General features: G+C 30.5%; 1 protein-coding gene across 1 annotated transcript in view; it reads right to left on the reverse strand.

Moving 5' to 3' along the window:
• LOC114341129 (uncharacterized) overlaps positions 1-16,173 on the reverse strand; it is an 83,116-nt gene that overhangs the window by 49,180 nt on the left and 17,763 nt on the right. The window contains exons 8-9 of the mRNA XM_050660874.1: positions 15,267-15,497; positions 1,192-1,344 (exon numbers count right to left, since the gene is read on the reverse strand). Coding sequence (XP_050516831.1) covers positions 1,192-1,344; positions 15,267-15,497 — 384 coding nt within the window. The remainder of the gene's footprint in view (positions 1-1,191; positions 1,345-15,266; positions 15,498-16,173) is intronic.

The following is a 16,173-nucleotide window of genomic DNA, read 5'->3' on the forward strand; positions in this document are numbered from 1 at the left end:
AATGGATAAGTTAAACGAAATCAAAATATCTGAAGATATTATTGACTGGCTGCTCAGGAATGATTTTAATACTTTAAGTATATATAATAAAGCTTATATTATTAAAACCTTAGGAAGACCACAGCCAAATTTAACTATTATTAAAACCTCAGGTAATCGTCAAAATCGTGCATTTAATATTAATTGGTATAATAAATGGGACTGGTTAACCGGGTCTATTAAGAGGGAAAAAGTTTTTTGCTATCCTTGTATCTTATTTTCAACACAAACCGTGTATTTTCAACACAAACCATACAACGTGGTCTAAAATAGGATATTCAGATCTAAAAAATTTACCTCGTTCAACTGAAAGACATTCTAAATCTAAAGATCACATATTTTCGTCGTGTAAATTACAACTTTTTGCTAAACAAAATATAGTAACTGCTTTATATACAGCTCAACAAGAGGCCATAGTTACTTACAATAATCAGGTTTTGAAGAATAGGATGAATTTAAAAAGGCTTATCGATATAACAATATATTTGGCTTCGAAAGAATTAGCTTTTCGCGAGACGATGAAAGTGATGATTCCATTAATCGCGGCAAGTACAAGGAACTTCTATCGTTGTAGGGTAGATATGACTCAATATTCGAAAAATTTCGTTAATTTTAGATTTAATCCTGTTTTTATAAAGTTCTTTAGTATCAATAATTCTAACAACATTATTATTATTAATTACAAAAGCTATTCTACATCTCAGTTATCAATTCAATCATGCCGTAAGAGGGAGGGTCCCCGTAAGGTGAAATGTAAATAAAATGGTCAAAAACAAATGGAGCCTTAAATTACATTTTTTGGTGCATTTTTTTGCTAGTGCAAATTTGTCTAGATTTTTTATAGTTAGAGCCTCCCCTATTGTAAAACTCACGAGCCGCCACTGTCTGACTCATACTCATAGCCATATCAAAATCGCTGAATTCAGTTCATTCATATTTGTTTATCATCTGCCAAATAAGTATGCTTAAATTTGTATTGTTCCGTATATTAACAACATTTCTTCGGCAAAAATCAGTGCTAAAATCAACAACAAGGAAAAGGTAATGTTAAAGTCAACATTAGTCATGAAGGCAGTTCTTTTTTGAAAATAGTAATAAAATAAAACCAGTATAAACCAAAATAAATTTTATTTACAATGTCTAAATAATTTATTTAGAATGTAACTCTCGAATTGCTCTAAGCAAAGATTTGTAGAATTCTTTATAATTTCTTCCCATTAGGTAGTCCGCGTGAGCAAACGGGAAGACATACTTTGACGTTTTTACTCCATTTTTCTTCAGTTGTTGATACAGGATATCGACGTCCTGGAAAAACCAAAAGTATTTTAGTAATAAGTACAGTCGGAAAAATGAAAGATTACCCATGAACGATCACATTATTCACTTATTTTGTATTTGCTGTCTTTTTCTATAAATAACAAATAGTCTAGTAAAATAAAATTACACTACATGTAAATCAAAATGTAAATTCGTACAGGTTGAAACAAATTTTATATCAAAGTTTGGATGGGTACAAAAGATATTTTCAAGAAAGTATCCAAATCATACAAGGGGATCATTGTTTAAATAATTAAAAAGGGGTCATTTTTGCAAAAAACTTATTTTTTAACTGCTGAGGTCATTCAATAACAACTAATGAAGATGTATAGGATTATTTTCTGCAAAGTTGAAGGGTAAATTTTTCACATAAGACTTACAAAATTAAATTTGACCCCGTATTTATTTAAATAATTATACATAAATCTTTAAAAACAAAGGGCCTAGCCGGGTAAGATGGTGAAAAGTGCCCCCAACCCAATCTAAATTCCATATAGGCCACTTTATAGCACATATAGAGGAATTCACTTTCTGAAATTTTTAGCCCCCTAGGTGGTCACGTGACCCCCCTAGAGCCTAATTAGGCTTTTTATGTTTTTATTTTTTATCTCAGCCGCATTAAGAGCTAGCCAAAAAGTTTATTTAAAAAAGTTATAAGTTTCAAAAAGATCTATACGAAAAAATTTTTTTTATTTTTTTGGCGGGAAATTCGAATTTTTAGAACAATTTTAAACTTTTAAATAAATCTGAAAAAAAAAACTAAGACACTCGTTTTTACGAAAATTAGTTATAATGTGTATTTTTACACAATCTTTCACCATCAATTTTTTCAAATTTTTAAAATTGGTGAAACGTACCTTTAAAAATAAAAAACCGCATTTTTTCGGTTTTTTTTTTCGTTTTTTTGATACAATTTTATACATATTTTTCAAAAAATTTAACACCGTCACTAGAATAGGTAAAAAACTGAAAAATAATTAGGATTTGCTTCATAAAAATTTTTTGTAACGCCATCCATTTTCAAGATACAGGGCGTTGAAGAAAACAAAATTTTACATATTTTTTACGATTTTGCCGAAACTACTGGCAACATTGTAATAAAACTTGGCGGGTTTTAAGAGGTAGTTATTGTGCATGTTTTGACATACAACTAAGGATTTAATATTCATCATTGGCGCGCATAGGGGTAATGGTCTGAACTTTTCAAAGAAAAAAAGATAGTACGCCACTGACATATTTCAAATTAACAATCATTTTTGAATTCCTCGTTCAATTTGCAATAAAGAATCTATCTTCTCATTTTTTCATACGACGCGCTGTATTGCTGCAAAAAATAAAATATCTTAACGCTTCCAAAGTATTCGAATTAATTTTGATAATGGATGATTGAGTTTATTATGTATGTAGATGTAGAAACTACTAGAAGTTCGAATACTTTGTAAGGGTTAAGATCTTTTATTTTTTGAATAAAAATGGCGCGTCGTATGAAAAAATAAGAAGATACATTTTTTGTCACAAATTGAACGAGAAATTAAAAAACGATTGTTAATTTGAAATATGTCAGTGGCGTACTATCTTTATTCTTTAAAAAGTTCAGACCATTACCCCTATGCGAGCCAATGATGAATATCAAATCATTAATTGTATGTCAAAATATGCACAATAACCAGCTCTTAAATCCCGCCAAGTTTTATTACAATGTTGCCAGTAGTTTCAGCAAAATCGTAAAAAATGTGTAAAATTTTATTTTCTTCAACGCCCTGTATTTTGAAAATGGATGGCTTTACAAAAAATTTTTATTAAGCAAACCCCAATTATTTTTCAGTTTTTTACCTATTCTAGTGATAGTGTTACCTTTTTTGAAAAATATGTATAAAATTGTTTCAAAATACGAAAAAAAAACTGAAAAAATGCGGTTTTTTATTTTTAAAGGTACGTTTCACCAATTTTAAAAATCTGAAAAAATTGAGAGTGAAAGATTGTGCAAAAATACACATTATAATTAATTTTCGTAAAAACGAGTGTCTTAGTTTTTTTTTCAGAGTCATTTAAAAGTTTAAAATTGTTCTAAAAATTCGAATTTCCCGCCAAAAATAAAAAAAAAAAATTTTCTTATAGATCTTTTTGGAACTTACAACTTTTTTTAATAAAGTTTTTGGCTAGCTCTTGATGCGCCTGAGATAAAAAATAAAAACATAAAAAGCCTAATTAGGCTCTAGGGGGGTCACGTGACCACCTAGGGGGCTAAAAATTTCAGAAATTGAGTTCCTCTATATGTGCTAAAAATTGGCCTATATGGAATTTAAATCGAGCTGGGGGCACTTTTCACCATCTTACCCGGCTAGGCCCTTTGCAAAAAATTATTTTTAGCGTTTTAAATAAGCACTATAAAATACCTTATTTTACAGGAGAAGTTGCGCTATGTTATCAGTATTAATAAAAAACAAATTGGTCCAAAAATATTTAATATTTTTTGAGATATTGAATTTGTTTATTAAATGTTACTATATTTTCAATTGCAAAAACGCGGTTGTTGCCAAAGAAGTATTCACCTGTATTAAATCTTATTTTTATTTTCTTGTATATTTTCGATAAATGTATCGATAAATTCAAATTTCAATTAAACCTCCCCCTAAAATGGCATTTGAAAATTATTCAAATTTGTTTATAATTTGTTTTTTTAATAACATCGCGGGGATTAAGCATTTTGAAATAACGTTTCGATAATTGTATTGCTGGAAATTTTTCGCTAATTAACAAATTTTTTTGTCTTTTTTCCTCATCTTTTTTTTTTCTTGGAGTTATATTACTACGGGCCCTTTTAGGGTTAAGTTTCATTAAGAATGACGAATCTCTAAGTTGTTGATTCTACACCCAAAAATATTAAGATTGGTCTAAAATCACTTAATAAAATGTGGCTACTTACTGAGTTACAGGGTGTTTTATTTAAAAATTTAAAAATTATTTTTACCAAGTACTTTCAAACTATTTGACGTATCCTTATCATACTTGGCAGAAAGTGTGGGTACTATACAGTCTACTAAATTGTGATAAACAAAAGTTTCTAGCTACTACCAGAGGCGTACGACAGGGAATAGTTAATGGTTGACCCTTCCCAAATTCTACGCCACTGAGGGAATTACTATTTTAGCGAAATTTTTCGATTCTCTAATACTTTCTATGTAAATAATAGACTCTTTACTGGTAACTTTTATGTCATTAGCTTTCGAGATATTGGACGTTAAAAATCAAACGGCATAGTTATTTTGATTCATTCAATCATTCATTTTAAACTTCCAATATCTCTCAAACTGATGACTTTATCGATACCAATAAAGTTATTTACATACAAAGTATTGGAGAATCGAAAAATTTCGCTAAAATAGTAATTCAGTCAGTGGTGTAGAATTTGGGAAGGGTCAATCATTCACTATCCCCTGTCGTACGCCTCTGGCACTAGCTAGAAACGTTTATTAATCACAATTTAGTAGGGCGTATAATAGCTACACTTTCTGCCAAGTATGATAAGGATACGTCAAATAGTTTTAAAGTACTTGGTAAAAATAATTTTTAAATTTTTAAATAAAACACCCTGTAACTCAGTAAGTAGCCACATTTTATTTAAGAGATTTTAGTTAAATCTTAATATTTTTACAACTTAATTTTTTTTTGCTTAATACTGGTAACATAGCGCAACTTAGTCTATAAAAAAAGATATTTTATAGTGCTTATTTAAAACGCTAAAAATAATTTTTTGCAAATTTGTTTTTAAAGTTTTATATACAGTTATTTAAATAAATAGGGGGTCAAATTTAATTTAGTAAGTCTTATGTGAAAGAATTTCTCTTCAACTTTGCAGAAAAAATCCCATAGACCTTCATCGATAAGTGGATTACCTCAGCAGTTAAAAAAGTATTTTTTTTGCAAAAATGACCCCTTTTTAATTATTTAAACAATGATCCCCTTGTATGATTTGAATACTTTCTTGAAAATATCTTTTGTACCCACCTAAACTTTGATATAAAATTTGTTTTAACCTGTACGAATTTACATTTTGACTTTTTTTTATTTTATTAGGCTAAAACGTTTGTTCGGAAAAATGAAAGATTACCCATGAACGATCACATCAATCACTTATTTTGTATTTGCTGTCTTTTTCTATAACAAACGTTTATTATTTATAGAAAAAGACAGCAAATACAAAATAAGTGATTGATGTGATCGTTCATGGGTAATCTTTCATTTTTCCGACAAACGTTTGTTATTTATAGAAAAAGACAGCAAATATAAAATAAGTGATTGATGTTAGCGTTCATGGGTAATCTTTCATTTTTCCGACTTTACCTATTTGTATTCAATAATATAGTGGTTTCTAAACTTTGGTACCTCCGCCAACTGGAGTACCCTTAAAATTTGTCGGGCAATATTACCAGTAAATTGTAAGTATTTTTATGAAACAATCCTGCAAAAAATTCACCATTTATGACTTCATAGTGCGTCCCCCCAAAGGGGGACTAACTCATCATAAAGGATCATAAAATGTATACAGTGACAGCTCATTTCTGCATTTTTGAATAATAGTCTAGGGCGCATCGGTTTTGAGATGGACGTTGAGAGGTGACTCCTATTTTTTTGCAGAAATTGCTTGGAATTAACTCATATAATAAAAATTGAGTTATACTCCCACTCAAAAAGGTCCGGAACATTGTTTAAATAATCAAAATGTCAAAAAATGAAGGAAGAATTCGATTTTTTTCTTGGTTTTTTGATGATAACTTTAAAAGTATTCACTTTCGAGAAAAGTTGCATTGAATTAAAATTGTCATAATTAAATTTTCTGCAATATAGGATTGGTTAAAAATTTTAAAAATTGTCACCCTTGTTGCAAAATAGTAATAATTGCGAAAAGACATAAAAAACAAGTATTCGCATTTTACGTCTTTCAACCATTTATGCTACACTTAGGACCTTCATATTTTACCCAGAAAAATTATTTGACATAATAAAATAATACTATAAATTTTATTAAGATAGGTTCAATTGATTTTGCAAAATAAATTTTACAATCCAGTTTTCGCAAAAAAACTCAAATTTTCAAAATGTGGCAGGACTAAAAATAAAGCAGTTAGCAAGTTGAATTTTTTGACATATAGAAGAATATTGTACTTTCATTTGCAATTTTCAAAATTAAAATCGGTTGGCTACCACGGCGTCAGGATTTTTTTTAAATAAACATTAATTATTGGGGCTACGCGCAGGACAGCGGTGTTCGATTGACAGAAGTTGATTTCCACCAAAATTTCTTCAAATCTTTATCTAATATATTATTTTCTTACTCTATATTTTGTTGTATTTTAATGTTTTAATTCCACAAAAATCAAACTGCATATGTTTAAAAATAATAAATTTTTATTCTCCAAGTTAAAATATATGAACAAAGAAAGTGTTTGCTAAAAAAGTGTAATTTCAAAGGACAGAGTATGTGTCTTTATTTTGCATTAAACAAATTTATTTATAGACTACAGGCCCATGTCCAAAATGGATGAGTCATATGAACCACCAGGTGACGTATATAGGACGATATAAGAGCATAAAATAATAAGATTCAGCACTATGCCGTCACTTGTAAGCAGTCCAACTGAGTGCTGGTGAGAATTCAAAAGTGCAGGTAGAGTGGGTACATTTTGGTCATATATTTTTGTACGGCATTTTTACCATAGTTAGATCCATGAAAAATAATAAGAAAGCGCGCAGTGCCGTACAAAAATGGCGAGCCACAAAGTTGGTAAATTTTTTTTATTTACAAATATAAATATATGTAAATATATTTATTTAATATTTTTATTACTTTTTTATCAATATGAACTTTCAGATTTGTACGGCGTTAACTTTTTATAAATTATTGCATTAAGTACAAATGAACTATCTAAATGCCGCATAAAAAAATATCTTCATAAATTTCACCTTACATTTCGTTATATGGATTTTCCGTACATTTCATTCTGTGGATTTTTCCTTGAGCTTTTTTTTCCTACAAACCTTTGGACCAACGAAAATGTACGGCAAGCAAAATAATGTTATCTATGGATAAAATACTTTCAAAATAAATTAATTTTATGTTGTTTCAAATCACCCCCCGGACCACGGAAAGAGAGAGGATTGCAACCCTCGATTTTTCCCCTTGTCGCGTGATTTTTGTACGGCGTTGCGGAATAATGGATTAGAAGTTGTATTGAAACAGTATGAAACTGATGCCGTACAGAATCAAATGACCAAATTTACCCTGGAAATTGTCAGAAAATCAAAAAAATTTACCAACTTTGTGGCTCGCCATTTTTGTACGGCATTGCGCGCTTTCTTATTATTTTTCATGGATCTATCTATGGTAAAAATGCTGTACAAAAATATATGACCAAAATGTACCCACCCTACCTGCACTTTTGAATTCTCACCAGAACTCAGTTGGACTGCTTACAAGTGAGGGCATAGCGCTGAATCTTTATTTTATGTTCTTATATCGTCCTATATACGTCACCTTGTGGTTCATATGACCCATCCATTTTGGATATGGGCCTGTAGTCTATTATTTATATCGAAAAGTACTAAAAATTAAAATTTACCAATCATTATCAAAGGTCATTTGAATGCCCAATCAGAGCAAACGTATCCGCTGTCCTGCGAGTAGCAAAAAAAATTAATGTTTATATAAAAAAAATCCTGGCTCAGTGGTAGTTAACTGATTTTAATTTTGCAAACTGCTAATAAAAGGTACATTATTCTTCCATCTGTAAAAAAAATTCAACTTGCTGTCTGCTTTATTTTCAGTGCTGTGATATTTTGAAAAAATGATTTTTTTGCGAAAGCTAGATTGCAAAATTTATTTTGCAAAATCAATTAAACCGATCTTAATGAAATTTGCAGTATTGTTTTACTGTGTCATAAAGTTTTTCTCGGTGAAATAAATATGAAGTTCCTTTAGCACAAATTATTGAAAAACGTAAAATGCGAATACTTTTGTGGTTTTTTCGCAATTATTGCTATTTTGCAACAAGGGTAACAATTTTTAACTAATCCTATATTGTAGGAAATTTAATTGCGCAACTTGTATGTCAGTGCAACTTTTCTTGGAAATAAATAGTTTTAAAGTTATAATCAAAAAACGAAGAAAAAAATCGAATTTTTCCTTCATTTGTAGACATTTTGAATATTTAAACAATGTTCCGGACCTTTTTGAGTGGGAGGATAACTCAAATATTATTATATGAGTTATTTTCAAGCAATTTCTGCAAAAAAATATGAGTCACCTCTCAACATCCAAATGTACTAAAATTTTTACAGATGCGCTCTGGTCTATAAAGAAAATGCAAGTGACCATGTTGATTTTGAATAAAAAACGTCTCATGAGGGAGGTACTTAATTATTTTTTTGTAATGGTGGGCCCAAGACCTATTTAGGCAGCTTGAAAAACGTCAACTATTATTCACATAAGATATAAGACTCCCTGTATTATAATACTATATAGGCCTGGATCCCGCGTACCAAAAAAAGTTGATTAATAGCAAGCTGAAAATTTGTTAGTGGCTTAACGGTGTATAGTCGGACAAACTTTGATGTACGGGAACACTGGAACAGGGGAAGTTTTAATTGTGGAACAGTTTAAAAATTTGGAACGTCAGATTACGAAAACGTCTCATGTATTTTGTCGGGCAGAACATCCAATTGATTTGTTACCCTTTCATTATACTCTCATGCAAAAATCAGACTGCTATTACTAACCAACACGATTCCTGTCATTTGACATGTTCTTCGTGTTCCACTCATGACAATGCCCAGTTGGTGATAAACACCAGTCTGCTTTTTGCATGAGAGTTTAATGAAATGGTAACAAATCAATTGGAAGTTCTGTCCGACAAAATACATGAAACGATTTCGTAGTCTGACGTTCCAAATTTTTAACCTGTTCCACAATTATTAAAACGTCTCCAGTTCCAGTGTTCGTATACATCAAAGTTTTTCCGACTAGACACTGTTAAGCTATTAAGAAATGTTCAGTTTGCTATTAATTAACTTTTTTTGGTACGCAGGATCCAGGTCTAATAGTGCAGTTGAAAAGCAAGATACAAGTGTACCAAGCCTTGACCTGTAAAAACGGAAAACAATTAATTATGGAAGTTAAATGTTTACTTTGTAATAATTGTAATAGTTCGTTAATTAAATTAGCAGTTATTATAAAGGTTAAAAAACTATAAATACACCTTGAATAACAGATGAACTTAATTCAACGCCTAATGTGATTTTTCTCCTTGGATTAATATAATTCGAAAACAGGCTACACAAACACTGTTTTGCAGTAAAATCTTTTTAGCAAACAGGTTATTTTTTATTTCAAACCTTTTTAACATCAACCTCTAGAATTGCTAATGACATAATTTATGCACATGATAATTCATAATATACTGGGTTGGTATAAAGTATGGAACCAAGCAAATATCTTTGAAACGAAAAGAACAATATTTATGAAACTTTGCATGCAAGTATTAGTGACCCAAAAGGCATCTGATGCCATATTTTTTGTTACTACTGCACTTCCGGTTTCACCGGAAATACCCTTAACTGAATAAACCAAAATCTACGAATAGATGGAAAGCTACATTCTTTTTGTGGAACCTCTAAAATTGCCTCTTCTCCAAATGTGTGCCCGTCCAGCGAGCCAATAACCTAATAAACTTCCTTAATTCCAATATTACCTCTTTAATTTTGAATATTTTGTCGAGATATTTGGCACATAGGGGAGTGCATATACATTTTCTCACATTTAAACAAATGAACTACGAAATTAGATGTTTTTTTAAATAACTCCGAAAATATAAACTTTAGAAAAAGACTGTCTTGGCTATTGAAAAATTCAGAAAATTCTACAAAAAAAACCTTTTATAAATAATTTTCTAAAATTAAATCTGTATCTTCTATAATTTTTTATTTATAACGCTAAAGTCACCCTTCTCACAAACATTGGCGCAATGTAAACTAGCGTACGGCGAAGTGCACGGTTGAGTTATTTGAACGTAATTCTTTAACTAATGGATCAAATGAAATTTTACAAATTGAACATAAAAGAAGAATCATTAAGCTATCTTACGGTTACAATAGAAAGAAATAAAATGTATGGGCATAAGTACGGTGTGGGCGGAAAGTGAGCCTTACATGAATTTTGTTTAAAAATGATTTAAAAATGTATAACTAATACAATGTTTCTTAAATAACTCTCAATTTTGCACAACTTACCTTTCAAGCATCTTACTAAATGATGTTTTATTCAAAAAAAATCTCAAAAATTTAATTCAAATGATATGACGTCTCAAAAAATTTAATTTTTGAAATCTTCGTAGTTTTATAGAATTACCACCATTTTAAGACGGTATTACTTAAGTTTGAACAGATCTATTACAGTTTTATAAGTGCAGTTTTAAAGCTTAGGATGTAATCTTTAAAATGCTCTGAATTATTTTACTTAAGAAATGAAATAAACTATTTCTTTTTGAGAAAATTAAGAAAGATAACAAAAATGTAATACAAAAACTGAAAATTACCAGCTAAAAAAATGTTCATACAAAGTGATCAAAACTTTTTTCTGTAAAATTTACCTAAAATACATTTAACCCTGGAAGATCACACCTATTTTTTTTTAAATAAACCGCACACATGGGTGTCAGATACCCAATGATTTTTTGTGAAGAAATAAAAAAAAGTAAATATTTTATGATTTCCAGAGACTCTCTAGTCACTATTGAATACATACGAATACATAAATCAATAATTTTATTTTCTCTCTTTTAATCGTAGTAACACAAAAGAAAAAATATTAAAAATACCTAAAAATAATTAAAAAACATTTTCTAAAAAACCGGAAACATAATTCAAAATATTTTAATTTAATGTAACAACAAAATGGTGTTTCTAACTAAAATATAACACCTTTTGATTATAGAACTTATATTCATTCTTAGCCAGGTATTTCAGTTTTACTCATTTTAGTAACTACATTCATAAGACAGTGTGGATCTACGCTCCAGGCATTATGCTTTATAGCAGCGGTTCTCAATCTGTGGTACATGTACCACTGGTGGTACATTTCATTTTTTGAGGTGGTACACAAAACGCAAAAACAGCCAAAATCAGAACCACACTTATAGTTAATTAGATCACCTAATTAGATATGTATTTCAGTTAGGTGGTACCAAAAATAATAAAAAGTATTTGGTGGTACATGACACAAAAAGAATGAGAACCGCTGCTTTATAGCAAGCCGAGCATGCACGCTTTGCTTTTCCATCTTTGCCTTTGCATAAATAACACCTAGTTTGTTTTACTAAATTTGTGGGTTGCTGTGTTGTTAGGTCATTAACTTGAACGCACACTTGATCGCAAACCTCACACATGGGTGCTACATACCCTAGCCTGTATTCAATAAATTCTCGTGATTGGAAATATTGCTCAAATGAGACCGCAACTACACACCCGTCCTTGGCAGACTAGAGACTGAATTTACATAAAGCAGCATTACCATTGAAATGCTGCTGCACAAGTTACATGCAGTTAAGTGTCGCGATGGGTATCTCACACCCAAGTGTGAGCTTCCAGTGTTAATAATAAGCTTCAACAATAATAAATGTTCAGCAAAAAATATTTTTAGCTAAGCTCTTATACAGTATGTCTGCGTAACTTGGAACCTATTGATAACTTTTTTATTATCAGTTTTACAAAAAAAAGTTATTCTTTATAAAATACTCTGCATCGTATATAATCTAAGATGCCATCATCAAATATCAAATTTAATTAATTTTATACGAGGTATGTCAAAAAATATGAATTTCACTCAACCTTTACATTTCACAATATCGAAAATTGTTATTAAGAAATGTTGTTTGGAATTAAAAAATTTGTTTTAGTAATCAATTGCATCCTTCTAATTAAAATATTGTGAATAATAAAGGCACTTAACTCTTAAGAAAAATTCATATTTTTTACATACCTCGTATAAAATTAAAAAAGTTTGATATCTGATGGTTGTTTCTGAGATTTTAGACCAGGTAGAGCATTTTGTGAAGAATAACTTTTTTTCGTAAAAGTGATAATAAAATAGTTATCATAATTGTAATAAAATGATGATAAGTATCCGTAATTTGAGAATTTTTTCGATTAGAACGATGTAATTGTATATTTAAACATAGTTTTTAATTTCAAACAACTTTTCATAATAAAATTTTTTGATATTCTGGAATATAAAGGTACTTAGTCTTTAACGAAATTCATGTTTTTGACATAACTCGTATAAAAATGATAAAATTTGATATCTGATGGTTGAGTGTTAGATTTTTGACTATCCAGAGCATTTTATGAAGAATAACTTTTTTTCGTAAAATTGATAATAAAAAAGTTTTCCATGTGGTTCCTAGCTACGCAGACATACTGTATAAAAGCTTCTGTAAAAGAATTTTCAAATTGCAATGCCATATTGGGATTCAGCATAATCAAAAACAAAATAGAAACATATTTGATCAAAGTAAAATGATGAATTTAACGATATTTTTAAAATTATTTATACAAAACAATTGTTATTGTTTAAACAATTAATAAACAATTAGCGGCCAAATCTGCGAGTAGAACTTTTTACTTTAACAAGTATATAAACTAACAAAAAAAGTTTTAGAAAATATAAGCTTGTTTGAATTTTTCCGAAACAATGCATGTTTTCGTTCTAATTGCACTCCCCTATTCGTATTATAATACAGAATTAGCGGTAGGGAGTCCATTTTGAGAAATACGTTAGCGTGTGGAAATTACTCTATAATTAAATAAAATATGTATTAAAAAAGCGAGACTGTATCGCCATTAAGAAGTACAAAAAATACACTTTCTTCAAATAAACTTTTTTTATCCCATGACTAGATTCTGTGTCACAGTGCAATTACTAAAAATCGATTATCTATAACAACAAATCGAACTTGACTGACTTGGTAACATTTAGCGCGCCTATGAGTATAATAATTATTGTTATCACAATATTGTGCCTTCGATTTTAATAGTATAGTGTCACTGTCACTGTCGTACTGCCGAAGCACTGTTGCCGCAGTGTTGAAAGTTCGCAGAACTTTCAAACAAAATTATATTGATGACGCGCTGATGTATCTATCCTCTTAAATCCATTACCGTTTTTTATAAAATGCAAATGAAATACATTTTGTCACAATTTTAGTAAACATATCATACTGTATAATGTCATCTCCTATCAGCTTAATTAGGAATATTTGTAAATGAACTTTTCTTAAATATAAAGAGTGGTAGAAAAAGCCGTCAAATATAGACTGACAGTTCCATTAGTAGTTAATTTAATTCTCGGGTTAGAAAAACACAAAAGGGAAAAAACTGAAATTAAGTTACCCCATTGAAGGTTTTGTAAATCGGTTTATCTTAAATTTTCATTAAAAAAACAACACTGGCGGTAAGACAATTACAAAGTGGAAGTCCGAAATTTACAATGGCTGTAGCGTACAATTTGAGAGATTATAAAAATAAAATTGTGTATCTTTAATTGAAGTCCCCTTCACTTGAAACGCTTTTATTCATATTCTGATCAATTCTTCCAGGTTCATGGCTTATCATAATTTTGATGGCTGCTGTAGTTTGTGGTTTATTCGCATAAACCCAAAAAAGTCTGACGGGGTCAGATCGCATTATCTTGGTGGCCAATTTACAAACCTTTACCTGAGATGACCATGTCTGTACAGATTGTCTCCTCTGGCTCATTCTTATTTTGATGTCCCACTATTTTTTTCTTTGTCTCAGACAGACATAGGTACTACATATATCCATATCAAACCGTCTAATTCCTTTAAATACTTCATTTATTGTTGCTAATCCTTAAATATTCCTTATTTCTATTCGTAAAGTCCTTTCCATTGCTATTTTTCTTGGACTTTTCTGACAGTTCTTATTTGAGACTGTATTGAGAAATTTTGCGATTTTCGATTTTTTGCAAATGATGAGCTACAGCCCCCAACCAGGAGCATCAAGTTATCTTTAATCAAGATTTTCTTCGTCTAACTTCAAGGCATCTTCTTCAACTGTACCCTAGACAGGGCTCTCACGTCCGAGTCAGATGAACCCTGGTTTTTTAATAGAGATATTACTCCTCTATCCCCTCCCCCTTTCTCATCTCTTGATGATGAGGCCCCAGGTTTGATACTTCTTTCTTCTTCTTCTTCACTTAGCCATTCACGTCCACATCTGAACATAAACCTCTTCAGGTCTTCCTTTCCATTGTTTTTTATTGTACGCTACTTGTAGCCAATTTTTCCTAGCAGTCCGTTTCAGACCATCTATCCATCTCATAGGAGGTCTGCCTCTGGGTCTTTTGTGTTGGTATGGTCTCCAGGTTAGAATTTTTCTGTACCATTTCTTCTTATGGTGCCTATCCGTTACGGATGTTGGACACTAACATGGCTATTATGACTTTATTGACTGCTGCCCTGAAAAGTCCGGTAGTGGTTAAGTTAAACCATTTTCGCAGGTTATGCGGCCAGGATATTCTTCTTCGCCCTGGACCTCTTTTCCCATGCACTTTACCTTGAAGTATGGTCCGAAGTAGGTCATATCGTTGATCATTGCGCATTATATGACCCAGGTATTCCAGTTTGCGACGTTTTATGCTTACGACTAGTTCGCGCTCTTCACTCATTCTATGTAGAACTTTACCATTTGTTTAGATCTTATTTTGATGAATTTTAGAATTTTAATGATTCTTGTACCACATCGGTGACTTTAGTTTTCTGTCAGGTGTGATACTAGCATAGCGGAATTCTATTTTTTTTTTCTATTTTTTTATAATAAAGCAAACAATTGTCCCTCACCTTATCTGAACTACTAAAATCATAGGTTCCTGTAAATAGCTGAACTGGTAAGGAAATTTGGCTGATATTATAATCTGGTGGTTTCAGAGATCCATATTTCTCTAAGTTAATTTGATCATCTCTATAATCAAATTTTTGAAATCTAGTTGTTTCGATTAACTGGCCAAAATGTGCCAGAGTCCTCATCGATATTGGAGATGGCATTACACTGAAGAATAAAGGTACCATGTCCTAAAACATCAAAGTATAAAATGTCATTTTTGTATTAGAAGCAATATAAATATACAGGGTGTCCCGAAAAGAATGGTCATAAATTATACCACACATTCTGGGGTCAAAAATAGTTCGATTGAACCTAACTTACCTTAGTACAAATGTGCTCGCAAAAAAAATTACAGCCCTTTGAAGTTACAAAATGACAATCGATTTTTTTCAATATATCGAAAACTATTAGAGATTTTTTATTGAAAATGGACATGTATAATTCTTATGTCAGGAACATCTTAAAACAAAATTATAGTGAAATTTGTCCACCCCATAAAAAATTTATGGGGATTTTGTTCCCTTAAACCCCCCCCCCCAAACTTTTGTGCATTAGTTACCATTAGTTAAACACAACGTTTTTAAAACTTTTTTGCCTCTTAGTATTTTTTCGATAAGCCAGTTTTTATTGAGATGCGGCTTCTTTTTAAATATATTTACGTAAAAATGTTATGGGGGTTTTGTTCCTTTAAACCCCCCTAATGTTTGTGTACGTTCCAATTAAACTATTATTGTGGCACTATTAGTTAAACACATTATTTTTAAAACTTTTGTCTCTTAGTCTTTTGTTCATGAGTCACCTTTTATCGAGATGTAGCTTCTTTTTCAAAATATACCTAAAAATGTAAATTATAAATAAATTTTC

The sequence above is a fragment of the Diabrotica virgifera genome, chromosome 9, assembly GCF_917563875.1.
Source record: "Diabrotica virgifera virgifera chromosome 9, PGI_DIABVI_V3a".
NCBI classification, from domain to species: Eukaryota; Metazoa; Arthropoda; class Insecta; order Coleoptera; family Chrysomelidae; genus Diabrotica; species Diabrotica virgifera.